The sequence below is a fragment of the Condylura cristata genome, unplaced genomic scaffold (genome assembly GCF_000260355.1).
Source record: "Condylura cristata isolate star-nosed mole 26May11 unplaced genomic scaffold, ConCri1.0 scaffold00011, whole genome shotgun sequence".
Lineage (NCBI taxonomy): Eukaryota > Metazoa > Chordata > Mammalia > Eulipotyphla > Talpidae > Condylura > Condylura cristata.
Genome location: NW_004567112.1, coordinates 51617403 through 51637070, shown reverse-complemented (window position 1 = coordinate 51637070; position 19668 = coordinate 51617403). Strand labels below are relative to the sequence as shown.

At 35.5% G+C, this 19668-nt stretch overlaps 1 protein-coding gene across 3 annotated transcripts in view; it reads left to right on the top strand.

The window, feature by feature from the left end:
* PRKG1 (protein kinase, cGMP-dependent, type I) overlaps positions 1 to 19668 on the top strand; it is a 1208869-nt gene that overhangs the window by 998317 nt on the left and 190884 nt on the right. For all 3 annotated transcript variants that reach the window (XM_004680887.2, XM_004680888.2, XM_012723496.1), the window contains exon 7: positions 347 to 441. In XM_004680887.2, the coding sequence (XP_004680944.1) occupies positions 347 to 441 (95 nt within the window). The remainder of the gene's footprint in view (positions 1 to 346; positions 442 to 19668) is intronic.

The following is a 19668-nucleotide window of genomic DNA, read 5'->3' as shown; positions in this document are numbered from 1 at the left end:
GTTACAGGCCAGAAGTGCAGAGACAGTGCGAGGACTCATGAGAGATAGAGCAGGGAATAGAACAGTTAGATTGACCAAGTACATCACTGAGGGGAACCACAGGGGAGACAGGAGAAATCTGCTGCACCATGTGGGTCCTTGACCGGGAATTGAACTCGTGCTCAAGTGGCTGTGGCTAGTTTTGCAGTGCTGCACTTTAACCCATTGTGCCACCAGGGAGGACCCAGTAATGATAAACTTCTTCATAAAGTAATTTATTTTTAAACAAAACCGGAATTCACCTCAGTGTTCATTTGCTCATTCAGTCTTTGCTGTCTATGTAGGTTTTCATTGCTTTTCTTCATAGGTAAACGTGACTCGTGAGGACTCCCCAAGTGAAGATCCAGTCTTTCTGAGAACTTTGGGAAAAGGAGATTGGTTTGGGGAGAAAGCTTTGCAGGGGTAAGTACATTGATTGCATGACATATAATTTTTGATTGAGTAATGCATAAATTCCTATCCTAAACTTTGATCACCAAAACAGACGAATGTTTAGACTCAGATTTTTGATGACAATTTTATTTCTTTCCACCCTGATTTGTAATCTGCTTTGATGGACTATGGGACTAATTAACTTCCTTAGTAAATTATTGTTGTATTAATGGGAAAATTTTTCAGCTTCGTGTGTGTGTGTGTGTGTGTGTTTTACCACAATCTTTATAAAAATGCTACAAGAAAAGTCTCTGCTAAGTTGACTTTGTATAACAGTTTTACTGAGAATCATAGGGAGATGATTGAGAATTTTAAAACCCAAAGTCTGACTGTACAAACAATAGAGCATAACACAGTCTGGGATTCACCTTTGGGGGCTTGTTGTCATCTCTGGATATGGTCCTGGAGTGGGGAATGTTGTGGGAGTGGAGGTTATGCACACCCACAGTCACTGTTGCTGGGTTGTGGAGGGAGGATTTGTAGAGGTGCACTGAAATTCTGTGGTAAACTGAGACCCCAACTAACCTGGCTCCATTCCTTTTACAGAATGCATGACAAGTGTGTCACATATCTTCTATTCTTGTTTTCCAAGAAGCAATATACCTTGATTTTCGTTGTGTACAGATGAGACTTTTCGAAGTGTTGTAATCATTTAAATCACTCTAATGAGAAAGAAGTAATAAATTTTATATTAAGCTCTAAGGGAAAGAGTATCTACTAGAGTAGATTTGCACAGACCCCAAAACAAATACAGAATAGTAACAGAATAGGCCATAATTTATTCCTAGAATGTGGAACAGTCAGCTTTGCTTCCATTTCATATTTGACCTATACTTTAAAAGATTGCATGACAAGCATTTTGCTTCAAAATATTAGAAAGAGGTTAGAGCATTTTCATTTCTTTAAGCCACAATTCAGTGCCAGTTTTCATTTGCTCACTTACTAACTTATAGCTACAGAAATTAAACAGGGTTCCTGATGATTCACCTTATTCAGGCTACATTATCTTACAGAATTTCGGAACTAAATACCTTTGGGTTTTCTTTTCCCCAATTTGTTTGATATTTTGACAAATGTGTATGTGCTTGCCATTCAGTGAAGTTGGAAGAAATACATTTTCAATGTAGATGCACAGGGAATACAAAATACATGGTATTCCTAATTTAAAGCACATATTCATACTTTTAATCTTTGTGTTCCTTCCTTGATTTGTACTTTAATCCTTCTTTTTCTTTATTATTGCATATGTAGAACATGTTAAAGAATAATGCTACATGGTTTCATTGACCCAAGATGAAAAGGTCATTTCAATCAAAACCAAAAGCCTTTCAATTATTTTTGTTTGTGATCACAAGTGGAATACCATAAAAGACAATATATTTGAGAACTGGCAATTTTTATTTCTAGCTTGTTGTTACTAAAGCTTTGTGTCAATTAAAGAATGCTTATGTGTGAAAGACCTCTCCTAGAATTTGTCTTAACAGGTGACCATGGAGAGATGGTATCTGGAAAAATTACCAAAATTTTCTCTGCTATCAAAATTTAATTAGGGTATCTTACCTAGATTAAATTATTTAGTATAGACTTACTCATGTGAACTTTCTGGTCCCCAAACTCTACTTTGCATGTATTTAGTCTACCTCACTGGACATTGTATGCCCTGACTATCCCCCTGTTGCCTCCACATACAACCAACCCCCTTTTCCATCTAAACATATACCTCATCTACCTTTTTTTTTTTTTAAGATTTATTTAGTTATGCATAAAGTACTGGGGTGCAGTCCAGAGGTGCAGGGGGCATGAGAGGATTCACCAGAGACAGAGCAGGGGGTAGACCAGGCGAAGTACACTGCTGAGGGGAGCAAGGGCGGGTTAGGAAAGGTCTGCTGTGCCATGTGGGTCACTTCTGGGGCAGGGAATCAAACTCACACTGAAGCAGCTATACTTGCTTGCAGTGTTGTGCTTCTGCCACCAGGGAGGGCCCCTAACCATATACTTTTCTTTATTATTCTTTCTATTCTTATTTTCCAACCACTCAACCTGACTTTGCCTACTGATACATTTCACCAGGGATTTGCTACATATGTCATAGAAATTGTCTTTATATTTTTGTTCTCTTCCTTTGACTTAACTTTTCAGCCAGAATTTTATATTGTTCACTGCTCTTCCTGTCTGGATTGGGTTATTCTCATGTCAGCAGCACTTTTCAGGATTTCTCCCTTTATAAAATTCACCAATAGTTTTTGGTCTCAACTTTCTCTGTTGCATACATTTTGGTATACCTCCAGATCTATAATTACCTGTTACCTCAATGAAAAAAAGAACCAAGTATTTGTATTCAGAGTCAAATTCAATATCTGTCATGTTTCAACATGTATTTGTTGAATGACTGAATGAAAGGGTGGGTGGATAGATGAACTAACGAATGAATAAATCAGCCTCTTGTAATGCCCAACCTTGTAACTCTTTGTCACCCATCATTTTCACTTCTTGAACTTGTTTCATAGTAAACTAGGGTTATGATAGCATTTAACTGTAGAGGGCAGGCTGGTGATGTGGATGAGTATACAAAGTGGGTGAAACAAAGGCAAACTAGAAAGAAAGTCTTAAATAATGAAGACAAAACTAACTGAGGCCCAGCTCATTGCTATGTGTCTCTTAAAGAAAAACAGGAAAAAAAAAAATAGCATGATTTTTATGGCCTGGTTAACAAAAAAGTTTTGTAAGCTAACAGAACATTACTTCAATTCTTAATCTTTCATACAAGAAATTCTGATTTTTCACAAATCAGATTGATTTGTTTTACTTGTACTCTATAGAACATAACAATTTTCTCTGACTTCAGGATATAAAGACTTTTGGGTAACTGTGTATGTCCTTTTGGGTAATAACTATACTTTGCCAGAAACCATATGATTTTTATAGTGGTAGATAAATTTTATAGCCTGCCTTCTGTGATTACAGAACACAGTATTCCAGTGGTTGTTTTCTAACAAACAAAATTTATATGCACTTGAGATTTTTCGTTTTATTGCTTGGTAGCTATGAAATCCTTAGTCATTCTTTTTTAAAGCTATGTGTAGTTAAAGCAAGTATTGGTTAAGCACTTGGTTGGTAATTCAGTGACAAATCTGAAATGTACTTTAGCCCTAGAATTCCACTACATAGTTCTTCCACTTGAAGTAAGTTTTCATTTCTTTGTTGGATAGAGACCGTGTTTTCATAAAACTACTCATCCATTAAGCAATAGCATCTCAATACTAAAGAACTTGGGTGACTTTTTGCCTTTACCTTGATAAGAAAGAAAAGCATTCAGTATTGCTTGGATTGGGCTTTTGTTTTTGTTTTTGTTTCTTTTTGTAGCTAATGCCCTACAGAGAAGGCAAGCTGCCACGCCTGCACGGCAGGGATACGAGTCTGAGCAGGGGAAGTCGAGGTTGAAGAAGCAGCTCACATAGATGGTTGCAGCAAAATGTCTCTTTATTTTTTCCCTCCAGCCTCCCTTTTATACCCTTAGTACCAGGGTGTTGGCCTGGGGGCCAGAGGAAGTCTCCCTCACATGCCTCACTGCGATCAGGGCAGATATTGACCAGCCACTCACAGGTTGATCAACTCACACAGGTGGCAGACAAAACAGGATGTTTTTCTTCCTGTTATGATCTTGTGCTTAAGCTGGGGGGGTGGGGGGTGGGTGGGGAGGCTCATCCCGGCTGGGACCCAACACAAGCTGTTTTGCTATTTGCAAAACTAAGAGTTTTATATTGAAAACTGAAGATGTTGTACATTACAATTAAAGCTGTATTTAGGAGGAATTAGTTCAGGTTTAGTCTCATGACTCATAAGCAATCCACCTATTTACTGATCCACCATTGTTTCAATATTTCTTCTTGATTTGAAATCACAGAGATTTCACATCATCAGAGTTGGCAAATTTTAAGCTAAACACTAACTTTGCATCTACAATCGAGGGACATCTACTTGCCCCTACTCTACCATTAACATTTGAATCCCCAGCATAGGATAGGTTTAAGAGTTGAAGCTCATAAAGTCACTTTGTCTGGATCAGGTTCTGTTACAGGGTAGCCCGGAGTGGAATGGGCCGCCTATCTGTGCGCTCACAATTCGGATATACTGCAGGTACACACAAAAGGGTCAATAATGGGTTTATTTACAAATGGGGAAAGGAATAGGAAACAACCTAGGGAAAGAGAGCGGAATGCAAAGTAACTGGAATACCTTATGGCTAGGCTGACTGAACACACCGAGTCATGTGGTCCGGAGAGCCATTTTCAGAGAGAGAGGGAGAGGCAGAGGGAGATGCAGATGCAATCACGTCCTATTTATCCCCCAAATGTCCCAAAATTCCTGCTAGCTCCGCCCTTTGGCCCTTGCAGTTCTCTCCCTGGTACTGCTGGGAGTTGTAGTTTCCAATCACTGGAATAGGGGATAGTAGGGGATAGTGTCCAGAAAGCTGGAGTAGGGGGTGGAGTCCATAAGACTCTGAAGAGTTCCTTTAGGACATCCTTCCCCTTAATAGTTCCACTCTTGAGACCCTGAAAGTCTCTCCTTTGATCTGAAATGGAGATTATGATTACATCTAACCTGTAGTTATTGTAAGACATTATCAAGTGACCCTTAGAAAACATTTGGGTGAATTACTAAAATTTACATCAGGGCTCAATAAAGCTGTTATCATCATCATCATAGTCTTATTCTTCATTTATCATTATAATCATTACCATCATCGTCACCACCTCACTATCCCCATTCCCAAAAATGTTCCTTTCTGAGTAAAATTTAGGGTACTCATTAGCATTAAATTTTGAGCTAAGCACTCAGTGGTTCTGTAACTTTGGCTGAGGGGTTCCTGTGCCAGGTTGTAGGAACATCTCTGTGTAGCTGCATCTTGTGTTTCGTACTCATGCCCACCAGGATGAACTTCAGCTTCTCCCTGAGATTTGTTTAAAAAGTAAAGAGATTGTGTAACCCAATTAATAAAAAATAAAAACCTCTGTAAGCAACCAGAACATTACTTTGAGTCTCAATATTTCATACAAGAAAGTCTTACTTTTTACAAATCATATTGATTTGTTTTATTTGTTCTCCTCTGTAGAACTTACCATTTTCTGTAACAGTAGGGTATAAAGATTTTTGGGCAACTGAGGATAGGATTGAAAGAATTTAGACCATTGATTGTTAGTCTTAGGTTTTTGTTTCTCTTGGGGATATCTTCTTGATATTTATTTGGTCCTTCAGAAAGGGTCTATTCTTATGCTCATGTCTTGTGTGTTGAAATGCCCCAGGACTTTTCTCTCATGATCAGAGTGGTCTCAAGATAATGTTGACAAGGTAATAGCCAGACTGCTTTACCTGAGCCCCACAAGCCCTCCTGACCAACTCAGGCTCATTTCTCTGAAGTTAGGAGCACCACTGTTTCTAATACCTTGGAGTTTAGGGTTCACCTGGCTCTGTATTTTAGTGAGGTTTATAGTAATTTGGTTTTAGTCAAGATTATTATAGCATTATAATGGACAATCTATATAAGATGTAACAGAATGTCTAATAGATTATTATTATTACTACTATTATTACTTTCTTTTTTTCCTGTTGTCCTGTCGTTGCCATGAAAGTATGATATTGGGAAGCTCTCCATAGACAGGGCCAACTTCTTTTAACAGGACTGACTGGAAAAATCCAGAATTGCTTTATTGCTCTTATCACTCCATGTGTAAAATTGAAGCAGAGAAACTGAAGTTTGGTCTGTTGTAGAGAGCAGTGCTCATTAAAAGTAGATGCTGCTTTTGTCTCGGGTCCCAGTTTTTTTTTTGTGTGTGTGTGTGTTAGGATTTATAAGCAGACAGGTGATTAAAATTGTGGGCTATGTGATACTGTGGAAGAGACACAAAGTATCATAGCAACATTGTACGTCACAAATCTTTTTCCAGAACGATTGACAGTTTCCTATTGGACATAATCATGCAGATAACATTCAAGTACCTCAGAATGGCACTCAACTAAACTTAGTTTCTTCCAACCACCACCAAATCATTTCCTTTTCAAGTAATCATTATTTCAGAAGTTTTCTTAAGCCAGATATTTACAGATGATACATGTATTCATTTGATCTATATTGCTGATAACTGATCATGCTGAAGATTTTCTGCCTTCTAAATAACTCAGCGTCACCTGTGTCTTGATATTTTCACTGCTACTGTTCCAGTGGGTGCTACTGTGACCTGTCACCTGGATTGCTGTACATGAGCCTGCTTGGTCACCTTGTGTCCACTCTTATTCACCTTCTGTCCATTAAACACACTCTGATGATCTCCCTGAATTAGTTCTCTACAGGTCATAATAAATTACTATAAACTGAGTGTCTTAAAACAGAAATTTATTTCACAGTTCTGGAAGTTAGAAGTTCACAATCAAGATTTCACTAAAGCCATGCTCTTTCTGAAAGCTCTAGGGAAATTTCCTCTCCTAGCTTTGCTGGTGACCGCCTATCCTTGACATCTTTGGACTGTAGCTGTGTGGACTCCATTTCCTATCTCCATCTTCAAAAGACCATCTTCATTCTCTGTGTGTCTCCACATTAAAATATCTTGTGTCTTTTTTTTTTTAAAGATTATTTATTCATACAGGGCTGGGGTACAGGCCAGAGATGCGGAGGGTGAGAGGCTTCACCGAGACAGAGTGGGGAGCAGAACAGGCAGATCGACGAAGTACACTGCTGAGGGGAACAGCAGGCAGTCAGGAGAGGTCTGCCAAGCCATATGGTCACCTCCAGGGCAGGCAGGGATCGAACTCATGGGGAAATGGCTTAAGCTTCTTAGTGCAGTGCTTTAACCCGCTGCGCCACCAGGCAGGGCCTATCTTGTGTCTTTTAAGGACACTAGTCACTGGATTGGGGATTTAACAATAATCCAACATTGCAGGATCTTAATTTGAGTATGTCTGCAAAGACCCTTTTTCTGAAAAAGGCCACATTTATTAGTATGACATCTTAGGAACTGACATAGCTTTTGGGGGTGGGGGTTGAACACAATTCAACCAATAGCATATGCATATCAAATTGGTAATATTAATGTGAACACCTTTAGCCTTATTTACGTACACAATAGCAAAGGAAATTTAATCAACAAAATTGAACACCTGTGCTCTATATTTCTCTAAAGAATACGTTCTCTTGAACTATAAAGCTGACTATATAAACATTTTTATTGTTTGAATTTACTTTATGTTGTTGTTAATTCTTTAGTGTATGTTTCAGACTAAGGTGTACTACTAAAAGTTGATTTAATTGACTATAATAGGCAAGAATTATCATTAACTGATCTGTGAGTCAAGGTATGTTAGTTTTAAATAAATTATGGTATTGGATGTTTAAAAATATTCTGTTAAATGTTTAAGAGAGATATATCTTCTGGAAGAAGATATTGGGACTCCTTATATGAATTATTGTTTATAGAAAGAAATCAGATGTTTATAGTTGGTTAACAAAATATCACAGTGTGTTAGTATTCTTCCATAAAATTGTTTCTTTACCCTTGTTGTCTTAAATATAAGGTCATTTTTCAATGGTGGAAATTGAAATGATTACAAAATAATTCAGTCCCTCATTGTTATTCTCCAACATGATCTTGAGACAAATAATTTCCTTCATGTGCCACAAGATAAAAAATACAATATAAATTTGGAAATCTCTTCAGAAGCAGATATAAAAATGTTTCATTTGAAGTTAATTCTGTGTTAATGAACTTGGCTTGTGTTTTGCATCTCTGTAATTCTTATTATTTCCAAGTTTGAATGATTGCTTCTTAATTTTCCCTTCACAGTACAGAAAAAAATTACATGTTATAAATCTTATTTTGGACAGGCAAAAAAAAAAGATTTTAATTGTTTGGATTCATTGTCATTACTCTAATCACTTGTGATGTTGGAAAAATTGTTTTAAAGCTCTCTGAATATTCTTGCCAAAAATTATCTTTGACTGTAACATTCACTCATGTATTCTGATTAAGATTCTGCTCACATAAAAAGCATTTCCAGCTGTATTAAACTATTTCAAGTAGCATATATGGTGTTAAAAGTCCACCATTTCTTCTTGAACTATGTTCAAATATGTCTGTAAATAATCTTATAGTTATCTATGGTTTAATTGACAGATTGAAAAACAATTTTTAATAACATAAAATTTGTGAGATAATTAGAGATAAATTGGACAAAATAGGTAACTATAATTTTCTCACTACCTATCTAGTGCAGTTCTAGTCACAATTGCAGCAAGCTTTTTTAGGTAGAAATTGTTGAGCTCATTCTAAAATACATTGGGAAATTTAAGGGACTTAGAATATTCAAAAGAGTTTTGAAAGAAACTCATTTGAAAGTTTAAGTCTACCAGACTTCCATAGGATTGACTAAGGCAGTGTGGCATTGATGTTCAGATAGACAAATAGATCTATGAATGAGAATAAAGATACCCAAATTAGCCACCATTGCTTGAATTGGCTCAGACTGTGTACTGTAAGAAAACAAATTTCTGTTTGAGCCACACTGTAGAGGTTGAAAATCCAAGACTTGTGTACTGATGTGGTCTTATTTTGGTGAGAAATCCCTTCCTGACTTTTGAGATGACTGTCTTTTTGTAGTGTGTTCACAAGATTTTGGAAAGAAAACATAAACTCTCTGATAACTTCTTAGATTATAGAATGACACTAATCCGATCACGCAGTTCCCACTAAATCTTTATCACAGACTCCATCTCCAAATACTATCCTACTGGAAACTAGAATTTCAATACAGAATTAGGAGAAAGGGAAGACAATTCAGTCCATAGCATTTGCCAGACAATACAGTTAAATGAATCCTGTATTTTCTACAATTGAAGTCAACACAATTGAGCATATAAGTTAAAAACAAAGAAATGGGCATGTGTGTGTGCATATATCTTGTGCCATGTACAAAACTAAAATGTTGCATAGACCTCTATGAAGCCAAAACTAGAAAATATTTAGGAAAAAGCAGAAATGTGATTTTTGATTACATGAAGCTTTCTTTGATTAGCTATCAAAATATAAAAGAAAAGAAAAAAATAAGCTAGAATATTGAAATTAAGAATTTTTGCTTTTCGTACAATATTAGGAACAAGAAAATACCTTCTCTCCACAGACTAATTGAAAATATTTATAAATTATATTTATTTAAATGTATATTTTTACATCATTCTTCATTTTGTGCAGTTTTTGTATATCATATTTGAAAGAGGCTTGCGTCTAGATTATCCAAAGAATCCTCAAATCTCATTTATGACAAAAAAAGCAATCCATTTTTAAGACTAGCACTATGACATAAAACAATACAATTCATTTTAGTTTTTTTATTGAGGTTACGTTGGTTTATATGGTTGTTTGTAGTTTGGAAGTATAGCATCTTCCCTATCCATGCTGTTACCCTAGCAATCCCACCACCAGAACACCATATTCTATCACCATATTCCATTGTGTCCCTTCCCACTTCATATTTGTACACCATCCCCTTCCCCTCTGAATGTCTCCATTCTGTAGTCAGGTCAAGGGCTAGTTTCTAAGTTTGGTTTTATTTAATCCTTTGTCAGGTTCCTCTATATTCTTCATATATGTTATCCTGTGTGGTATATGTTTTCTCCTTCGGAAACATGCCACTTTGTATAATTCCTTCTAGCTCCATCCATGTTGCCACCAATTGCATATGTTTATCTATTTCTGATTGTGGGATAGTATTCCCATTTGTATGTCTGCCCCATCTTCTCAATTCACTGTTGTTTTGGGGCACTTATGTTGTTTCCACAGTTTGGTTTTTGTAAATAGTGCTGCAGTGACAATGACATTGCAAGTTTCTCTTCAAATTAATTCATGTTCTTTGGGTACATACCTAGGGGTGGAATTGCTAGATCATATGACATGACCCCCCTCCCCACCTTTTTAAAATATTTTCAGAAGTCTCTGTACAGCTTTCTATAGGAACTGGACCAGTTTACATTACTACTAACAGTGTTGAAAAGTTTTTTTTCTCCACATCAGTGCCATTCTCACAGGCAGGAGATGGTATTTCATTGCAGCTTTGATTTGCATTTCGTATGAGTTTGTCATATATCTTTGAAATTCACTCCTTGTTAGATATTCCTTTTCCTTTTGTTGAGTTGTATGAGTTTGTCATATATCTTTGAAATTCACTCCTTGTTAGATGATTATTATATATTTTTTAAATTACTCGGTTGTTTTTGTCTTAGTTATGGTTTCTTTTGTTGTGTAGAAGCTTTTTTACTTTGATATACTCTTAATTGATTGTGTTCTCTTGTTTTCTCTGTTGTAGATATACATTATGTTGTGAAGTATTTTGTCTGTTTTCTTCTTTGTTATGGTTTCAGATTTTATATGCAAATCTTTTTTTTCCCATTTTGTGTTGATTTTTGTGTATAGTGTTAGCTATTGATCTAACTTCATTCTTTTGCATGTGATTACCCAGTTTCCCCCAAACCATTTTTTAAAGATAGATTTATGCATACAAGAGGTTGGGTGGAGGCCAGAGATGACATAGGGTGAGAGGATTTACCAGAGACAGAGTGGTGAGCAGAGCAGGCAGAGTCACTGCAATATACTGCTGAGGGCAGCAGCACGTGAGACAGGAGAGGTCTGTTGAGCCATGTGGGTAGTTTCCCTGGCTCGGGTTCAAACTCCTGCTGCCGTGACTGTGGAATGCTTTATAGTCTTGAGACTTAATTCCTTGTACCACCAGGGAGCCAAAACCACTTATTAAAGAGGTTTTCCTTCCTACAGTATATGTTCTCAGCTCCTTTGAAACATCTTACTGGTTCATAAAGGTGTGGTTTTAATTCTGGGGTCTTGATACTATTCCATTACTGTGTGTATGTATGTGTGTGTGTGTGCGCGCGCGTGCGTGCACATTCTTTCATACTGTTTTAGTCATCTCAACTTTATATTATAGTTACAAGTCTGAAAGTGTTGTACTACCATTTATCCTCCCTTTTTTTGTCAGAATTGCTTTGGCGATTCATTGTCTTTTTCTGTTTATATGAATTTCAGAAATGTTTGTTCGATTTCTTTAAAGAACTTGAGATTTTCATAGACATTGCATGAAATCTGTATAATATTTAATATAAGATGATCAGTCTATATTGATATCTTCCAGTCCATGAGTTGGGGATATCTTTTCCTTCCTTTGTATCTTCTATTTCTTTTAGCAATATGTTAATAGTTGTGTGTGTGTGTGTGTGTTTGTATGTATGCATGTATGTGTATGACCAGTTTATTAATTTCTTTTAATTTTACTCCTCGGTATTTATATAGATATGTTTGCATTTATTTATTTGGTGTGATTATAACCATATTCGTATTTCAACCTCTGCTAGCTCATTATTTGTTTATAGGAAGCTGAGTGATTTTTGTGTATTGATTGTATGACTTGCCACGTCACTGAAATAGTGTTCAGTTTTTCAGGTTCTCTGTATTTTACCATGTCTTTGTTAATTATAATAAATTTATCTTTTCCCATTTGGATTTCTTTTATTTCCTTTTTTTGCCTAATTACTCTTACTAGGACTTTCAGTACTATGTTGAGTGGTAATGGTGAGAATGGACAGCCTTGTCAGATTTTAGTAGAAAAGCTTTCAGTTTTATACTTTGAGAATGATATTAGCTGTTTTGTTTTTAGTATATTAAGGCAAAGTATTCATTTATCCTCAGTTTTTTGAGGTTTTTAATCATAAATAGATATTGATGCTTATCAATTGCTTTCACATCTTCTTCTGATATAAACTTTGTTGTTTTTATCTTTATTTTTGTTAATGTAGTTAATTAAAATGATTCATTTTTGCATTTAATCATGTCCCTACTATAAATCCTACCTGTTTTATGACATATCATTCTTTTTATATATTGCTGGATACAGTTTATTAAGATTTATGGAAGATTTTTACATTTGTGCTCATTAGCGAAATTGATCTGTAATTTTCCCTTTTTTGTGTGTTATCTTTGCTTGCTTTTGGTATTAATGTTCACCTCATAAAATATGTTTGGGAGTATTCCTACTTCCTCAGTTTTCAGAAAAGTTCAGAAGGATTGGCATTAGTTTATCTTTGAAGATTTGGTAGCACACACTTGTGAAGCCATCTGGTTTTGAGCATTTGTTTTTGGGGATAGTTTGATTACTCTTCTAATTTCCTTTCTTGTAATTAGTCTATTTGGGCTTTTTTTTTTTTTTGTCTCAGATGGTTGTGTTATTCTAAGAATCTTTCCATTTCCTCTAGGTTATTAAACTTGTTAGTATATAGTTGTTTGTAGTAGTCCAATTATGTTCTGAATTTCATCAGTGTCTGTTGTAGCTCCTATTTGATTTTTGATTCTGTTTATTTGAGATTACTCACTTATTTTCTTTGTGACAGTAGCCAGAGATTTGTCTGTTTATTTTTTCACAGAACCAGCTTTGGGTTTCTGTTAAGTCTTTTGGACTGTCTTTTTTTTTTATGTCATTTATTTTGCTCAGTTATTATTATTTCATTTCCCTACTTACTTTTGGTTTTATTTGTTCTACTTTTTCGAGCTCCATATCACTGCACTTGTTCAAAACTCAAGAGAATTGTTCAGTTCTCCTTTGCAAAATAAGACTACCACTGAGTTTATTAAATTCATGTCCTTTATTCATTTATCCAAAGGAACCCCAATATATTGTGTGGGAAATTGGTTTACTGGAGCTACTTCTTGTTTCTTGATGTGGGGCTGTATTGTTATGTACACCCCTATTAGTAGTCATTTCATTTTGTCCCCTAAGTTCTGGAAGGTTGTGCCATTATCATTTGTCCTGTGGTATTTTTGTGATTTTTCTCTCCCTTTATATCTTCATTAATGCAGTGGTCTTTTTTTTTTCCCCAAGATTTATTTATTTGTGCATACAGAACTTGGGTACAGGCCAGAGGCTCAGGGGCCACAAGAGGCTTCACCATAGACAGTGGGGAGCAGAACAGACAGATCAACGAAGTACACTGCTGAGGGGAGTAAGGGCGGGTCAGGAGAGGTTTACCACGCCATATGGTCACCTCCGGGACAGCTGGAATTGAACTCATATGGAAGTGGCTTTAGCTTCTCAGTGCTGTGCTTTAACCTGCTGCGCCACCAGGGAGGGCCCAATTCAGTGGTCTCTTAGTAGTGTGTTGTATAGTATACATACATTAGAAGTTTTCTCTGCTTTCTTTTTCTAGTTGATTTCTACTTTGATAACTTTATGGTCAGAAAAGATGGTTGATGCGATTGTGATCTTCATGAATTTGTTGATACTTGCCTTGCAATACAGTATGTCCTCAATTCTTGAGACTGCCCCATGTACATTTAAGAAGAATGTGTATTCTGGTTTTGGGGGGCAATGCAGTGCCCTATAAATATCCTTTAGGTCCATATTGTCTAAATGTTTGTTTAAACCTATCATCTCCTCATATATTGTGTGTTTATTTGAACTATTGGCTGGTAACAGTGAAGTCTCCTACCACAAATGTGTTTTGTCTAATGTCTTTTTTTCAGTGGTGATAGTAATTGCTTAATATATTTTCATGTTCCTGTATTTGGAGTATGCATTGTGTTATTCCCAGTGTACTGCTGCCTTAATCATTATATTGTGTCTATCTCTGTCTTCTATTTCTTTTTTTAACTGGCAGTGTATTTTGTCTCACATAGCATGGTTGTTCAAATGTTCTTCTGGGTCCCGTTTGCTTCTAGTACTGTTTCCCAGCCTATTTTTTGAATTTATATTTACTTTTGAAGCTCAGGTTCATTTCCTGGAAACAGCAGAATGTTGGATTCTATTTCCTAATCCAACCAGATACCCAGTGTCTTTTGACTGTCAAGTTCAGTCCATTTACCTTTATAGTATTTATTGATAATAAGGGATTTTGTTGCTGCCTCCTTGTCTTAATTTTTCTGGTTTTAGTATAGTTTCTTTTTTTCTGTTCTTTGTATATGTTTACTCTTTGGCTTAAATGGGAGAACTTCTTTGAATACTCTTTGGAGGAGGTGTCTAGTGTTTGCAAACACTTTCAGTTTCTTTTTGCCTGGAAAGACCTTTATTTCTCCCTCATATTTGAGAGAGAATCTTACAGGATAACATTTTCTTGGCTTCTGTTTTTTTTTTTCACATTTATTTATTTTATTTTTTTACTACAAAGTTTATTTTTACATCATTTTGCACATTTTTTTTCCATCTTGATTCTTGGCTTCTGTTTTTATAAATATTTGTAACATACTCCATTCTCTCCTTGTCTTTAGTTTTTTTTTTTTTTCTTCCCAGAGAAGTCTGAAATTAGTCTGCCAGGATAACTTTGTAGGTTATTTGCTGTTTCTCCTTTCCCCTTGCCAGATGCAATATTTTTCTTTATATTGTAGTTTAAACTATTATATGACTGGTATAGGTTTCATTTTGTGTAGGTATCCTAGGATTCTTGTAGCTTCCTGGACTTACATTTTAATCCCTTCTTTAGGCTGGGCAAGTTTTCCTCTAATATTTCTTAAAATATTATTTTTCCTCCTTTTTTTCCCCCCCTCCCAAATAGTACACCCATTATTCTCTCCTCATACAGTTGATAATTTAATACTATTTGATTGTTTTACTTCATCTCTTTTCTACAGGGATTCTTTGTTCCTTCACATCTTCAAGTACATTCATTTTTCCATTTGTTTTGTTCTACTTTCACTCGTGAATTTCTCATCACTATTACTCTCTTTTATATCCTGAATTTTCATATTTTTCTTATTTTAGCTTCAATTACAAATTTATAAAAAAATATTTATGAGTAAAATAAGTCCGCCAAAAACTGGTTACATCTTGCATGGTTCCATTTATCTAATAATGTAGAAAATGCAAATTAATCTATAATGGCAGAAAGCAGTTTAGTAGTTACTCTAGGGGGTTGGGACTGGCAGAGAACAGAAATGCTAATTGGGATACCAAAAAATTTTGGGAATGATGGGCATGCTTATTTTCTTGAGTAATGAGTACCTATCAATGCCACTTTTAAACATTTATCCTTTAATTATGTGCAGTTTATTTTATGTCAATTATAATTTAATACAACTTAAAATACTTTAATTTCAGTAAATAAAATTATATGTCCTTGATATAGTAAAGTGTCAGTAAGAAACTGACATCTCTCTTGTGGTTCATTTTTAAATCATTGCATTAACCATATTACTATAAAATCTCTCTATGTTCCTATTATCAGGTCATCTTGTATCAACACTATAGTTAAACAAATTTTTTTACCCCCATCACTGATAACACACAATGTATTGGGGTTCTTTTGGATAAATGGAATAAAGAAGGACATGAGTTTAATAAACTCAGTGACAGTAGTAGTCTTATTCTGCAAAGGGGAATTGAACAAATCTCTTGAGTTTTGAACAAGTTTAGTTATAGGTTACTCAAAGCATAGAGCAAGGCTAAACAAAAAGTGTCTTATCTTTGGAAGTCAGTTTTGAGCTCTAAATCAGTCTCAGGTCAGGTTAGTCACTATGATTCTCACCCTGGAAGATAGAGAACAGACAGCATTTAGTATTAAAGCAATAGAATTTCAAGGTCAAGCAGATGATCTACTAGTAGAAGAAAGAAAAAATTAAAAGAGATACCACTTAAGATTTTACAATGAAAATAAATGATATTCATTGTTCAGGGGAAGGGAAAATGTGTGTAGGAGACAGGAGAGGGTTTTTTTTTTTTTAAAGATTTATTTATTTGTGCATACAGTACTAGGGTACAGGCCAGAGATGTAGGAGTGGTGAGAGGATTCACCAGAGACAGAGTGAGGAGCAGAACAGCAGATCAACGAAGTACACTGCTGAGGGGAGCAGCGGGCGGGTCAGGAGAGGTCTGCCGCACCATGTGGTCACCTCTGGGGCAGGGGGGATCGAAGGATAAAAATAGGTATGTATAACACATACAAGTCTACAAGCTTATCTATTTCTAAGATATTTTAACTTAAATTGAAATATTTAAAGGCAAACAAGATTTTTTTCCCTCTAAGGCATTTCACTAAAATTTTTATATCATTTGTTTATTTCTTACAATAGTCCTTTTTAGTTACATTCTACACATGAGAAAATTGTACCTTGGTGAGGTTAAATAACTTTCATGCAGTCAATCATGTAGTGAAAGAGAAATCTTTAAATTCAGATCTCTTTGGTCCCATGCTTTATTATCTTTTCCAGCAACAGTGGCCATATAGGAGGCAGACTGGGCATTATAGGTTGTTCTCTTAGCATTTGGGAATTTCACTTTGTGTTACACTCATCCTTTCCTACTTTAATTAGGGATGGTATACATGTGAGAAAATCATATAGTTGTATTTCACCCCCCCTCCCATTTCTTCCTCTCCTGAGATACTTATGCATCTTTAACCAGTAACCATGCTTTAGATGAGAGACTGACTTAACATAAAACTGCTCTGGTTTCATTTTCATCTCAGCCCAGTTTTTCCATTGCTGATTGAACACAATTTTTAAAAAAGGTTTATTTATGCATACAAGAACTGTGATGTAGGCCAGGGGTATGGGAGAGGTGAGAAGATTCACCAGAGAGAGTGGGGAGCAGAACAGGCAAATATACTGAAATACACTGCTGAGGGGAGCCATGGGTGAGACAAGAGAGGTCTGCTGTGCCATGTAGGTAAGCTCCCTGGCTGGGGATGGAACTTGTACTTCAGCTTACAATAGCACTGTCTTTAACTCCTGTACCACCAGGAAGACCCTAATTGAACATGATTTTAAAGTAAATGAAACAGGCCATCATTCTCCTTTTCCCTTTAAGCATATATAGAACAGTATTTAAAATTAACTGAGTGCTCAGGTCTATCCTCTGGTTTTCTGGAATATCTGAATGTCCAAGCTTAGTGGTACCTTCAGCCATCTGGAGACATTTGTCTGCTCCCCAGATAACTGTCTGCTCACCAACATGTTTGTTGCACACCTGCTTCCCATATGGGGAAGCATACTGGTCTGAAAAGAACATTTTTTTTTTTACAACATTCCATAAGAAGTATACAGATTTTTACCCACCTCCATCCATATGCATGTTTTTCGCCTAGAAACATGAATTTGCTATCTTGAAGAAGTAGAATTTTTTACTTGCAGGCTTTTGAATGTGTGTTATCAAATAAAAAGTCACATTTGTAAAACATCTGACATTAATTTTTATATTTATGATTGATTTAATTATAAATTTTAAAAAGAAACATTATTTTGAAAATATGTGGGAGTAGTAAAAGGTGCTATTTTTCTTTGTTTCAAGACTTACCCTCAAAATAGTGAGGATTTAACACAAAAAGAAATAATAGGTTTTAGAACCTTTTCTTCTACAAGCTATTGATAATTAATATCCCTCTTATCTTCCTACAACCTATAATCTCCATGTTACTATGTGCACTTGAGAAGCTCTGAGGATATTATGTCAGCTGTCACCATGCTCATTTTTCTATTCATCTCCATTTTTAGCTGACATTTTTATTTAAAAGAAAACTGGATATCTCATTCTGTTACCAGAAAAGAAATTTCAGCAGAGTGAGTCATTAGAACTGGAGTATAAATCTTACAATTTCTCCTTCTAGCAATGTCTACATACCCTAAATAGCTGCTCAGCCAAATGATTTTAAAATGGGAAGACTGTGTTTGTAAAAAATAGGAAATAATTTTTAAGTGACTGATAAGATAGTTTATAATGTTTATACTATTTGAGATTCATGGAGGGGATCATACATCTCTGGATCTCCCCTAAAAATAATGTTGAATGTACTTACAGGCACATAACTGTGGGAGAGCAGTCCTTACTATGATTTTTATTTTCACAAATATATTATTTTCAAGTCAGCTCCTCTGTTCAGAGTACCTTCATTTCCTTAGTCACTCGTATTTGAAAGTTATAGGAAATTTCTGAAACCCCATTTCTATCCTATAGATATTGGATATTTGGATATCAAATTATATGGACTATTACTTCATAATATTTCTTATGCTCTCTATCATTTTTACCCTATAATCTAGATCCATTCTTTATCTGTGCCTTATGATGTTTGATTTGTTTCCTCATTTCATCACATCTTTGTACATCACATTACCACAGCTCTTGTGATGTCCTTGGTCTGGATCTGAGAGTTAGCTGGTCCCGTTGTGGGCATTCTTTGTTGTTTTCTTCCCAAAGGGTAAGGATCAGGAGGAAATGCCCATTTGGAACCAGTACATCTCCTAATTCATGCCTTAAGAACCTGAATCCCCTATTTCCTTGTTCATCTAGGGCCCCAGAGAGCTCTTTGAATTACTTTCTAAGGGAAAGTAAATCACACTTAGGGTAACTGTGTGTACTCTAAGGTCTAGATTGGCTGTTTGTTTGGGGTGGAAAAAGAAAACAAATAGTATTTGGATATGGAGGTTGTTATTCAGGGTAGGTAGAAAGCAGGAGTTGACTGGTAGATGAGTGATCAGAGACACCTCTTGTAATATGGTGATGTTCCATGAACTTAGAAAATTAAATAATATCAAAAATATAATTTGGAGCCAGTCATATCATTTGAAAGTAGTCTTCCAAATTATTATAAAGTAATATCATCAAAGCTTTATGTTAGTAGATATGATAGACTTCTTGTCTATGGTGCTTTAAACACATATGCATAAGAATTTTGATGATGTTACAACACTTTTAACACCATTTATTTATAATCTACTACCCACCAAATACCACCTTTCATTATTTTGCACTTTAAGATTCAAGTTATGTCTTAAATTTTTTACTTTTTATTAGTTTTCTATTAATCTGTATTTAAAAAAATTGAATTGTCAAAAAAATCTGTAATAGAGTAGTTACCATTCTTGAGGATTGTGTTATTTTCTTCCTACCTCTGAATATTTAAAAATAACATTCCTTTAGTCTCTCTGCCTTTTCAGATTGCATTCAGTATCCATTCATTCATAAGGCCCTGCACATCCTTCCTCATATAATTTAATTTTTGTAATGGTTTTCCTGCCCAAGTGAATTCTTACAATTAAGGACAAAACCATATCCTACCTTTGAATTCAACAAAAAATACTCTAATATCTTTCTAAAACTTTCTATATGTACACACACACACACACACACACACACTTATACCCATTTAAAAACAAAGTTTTTGTA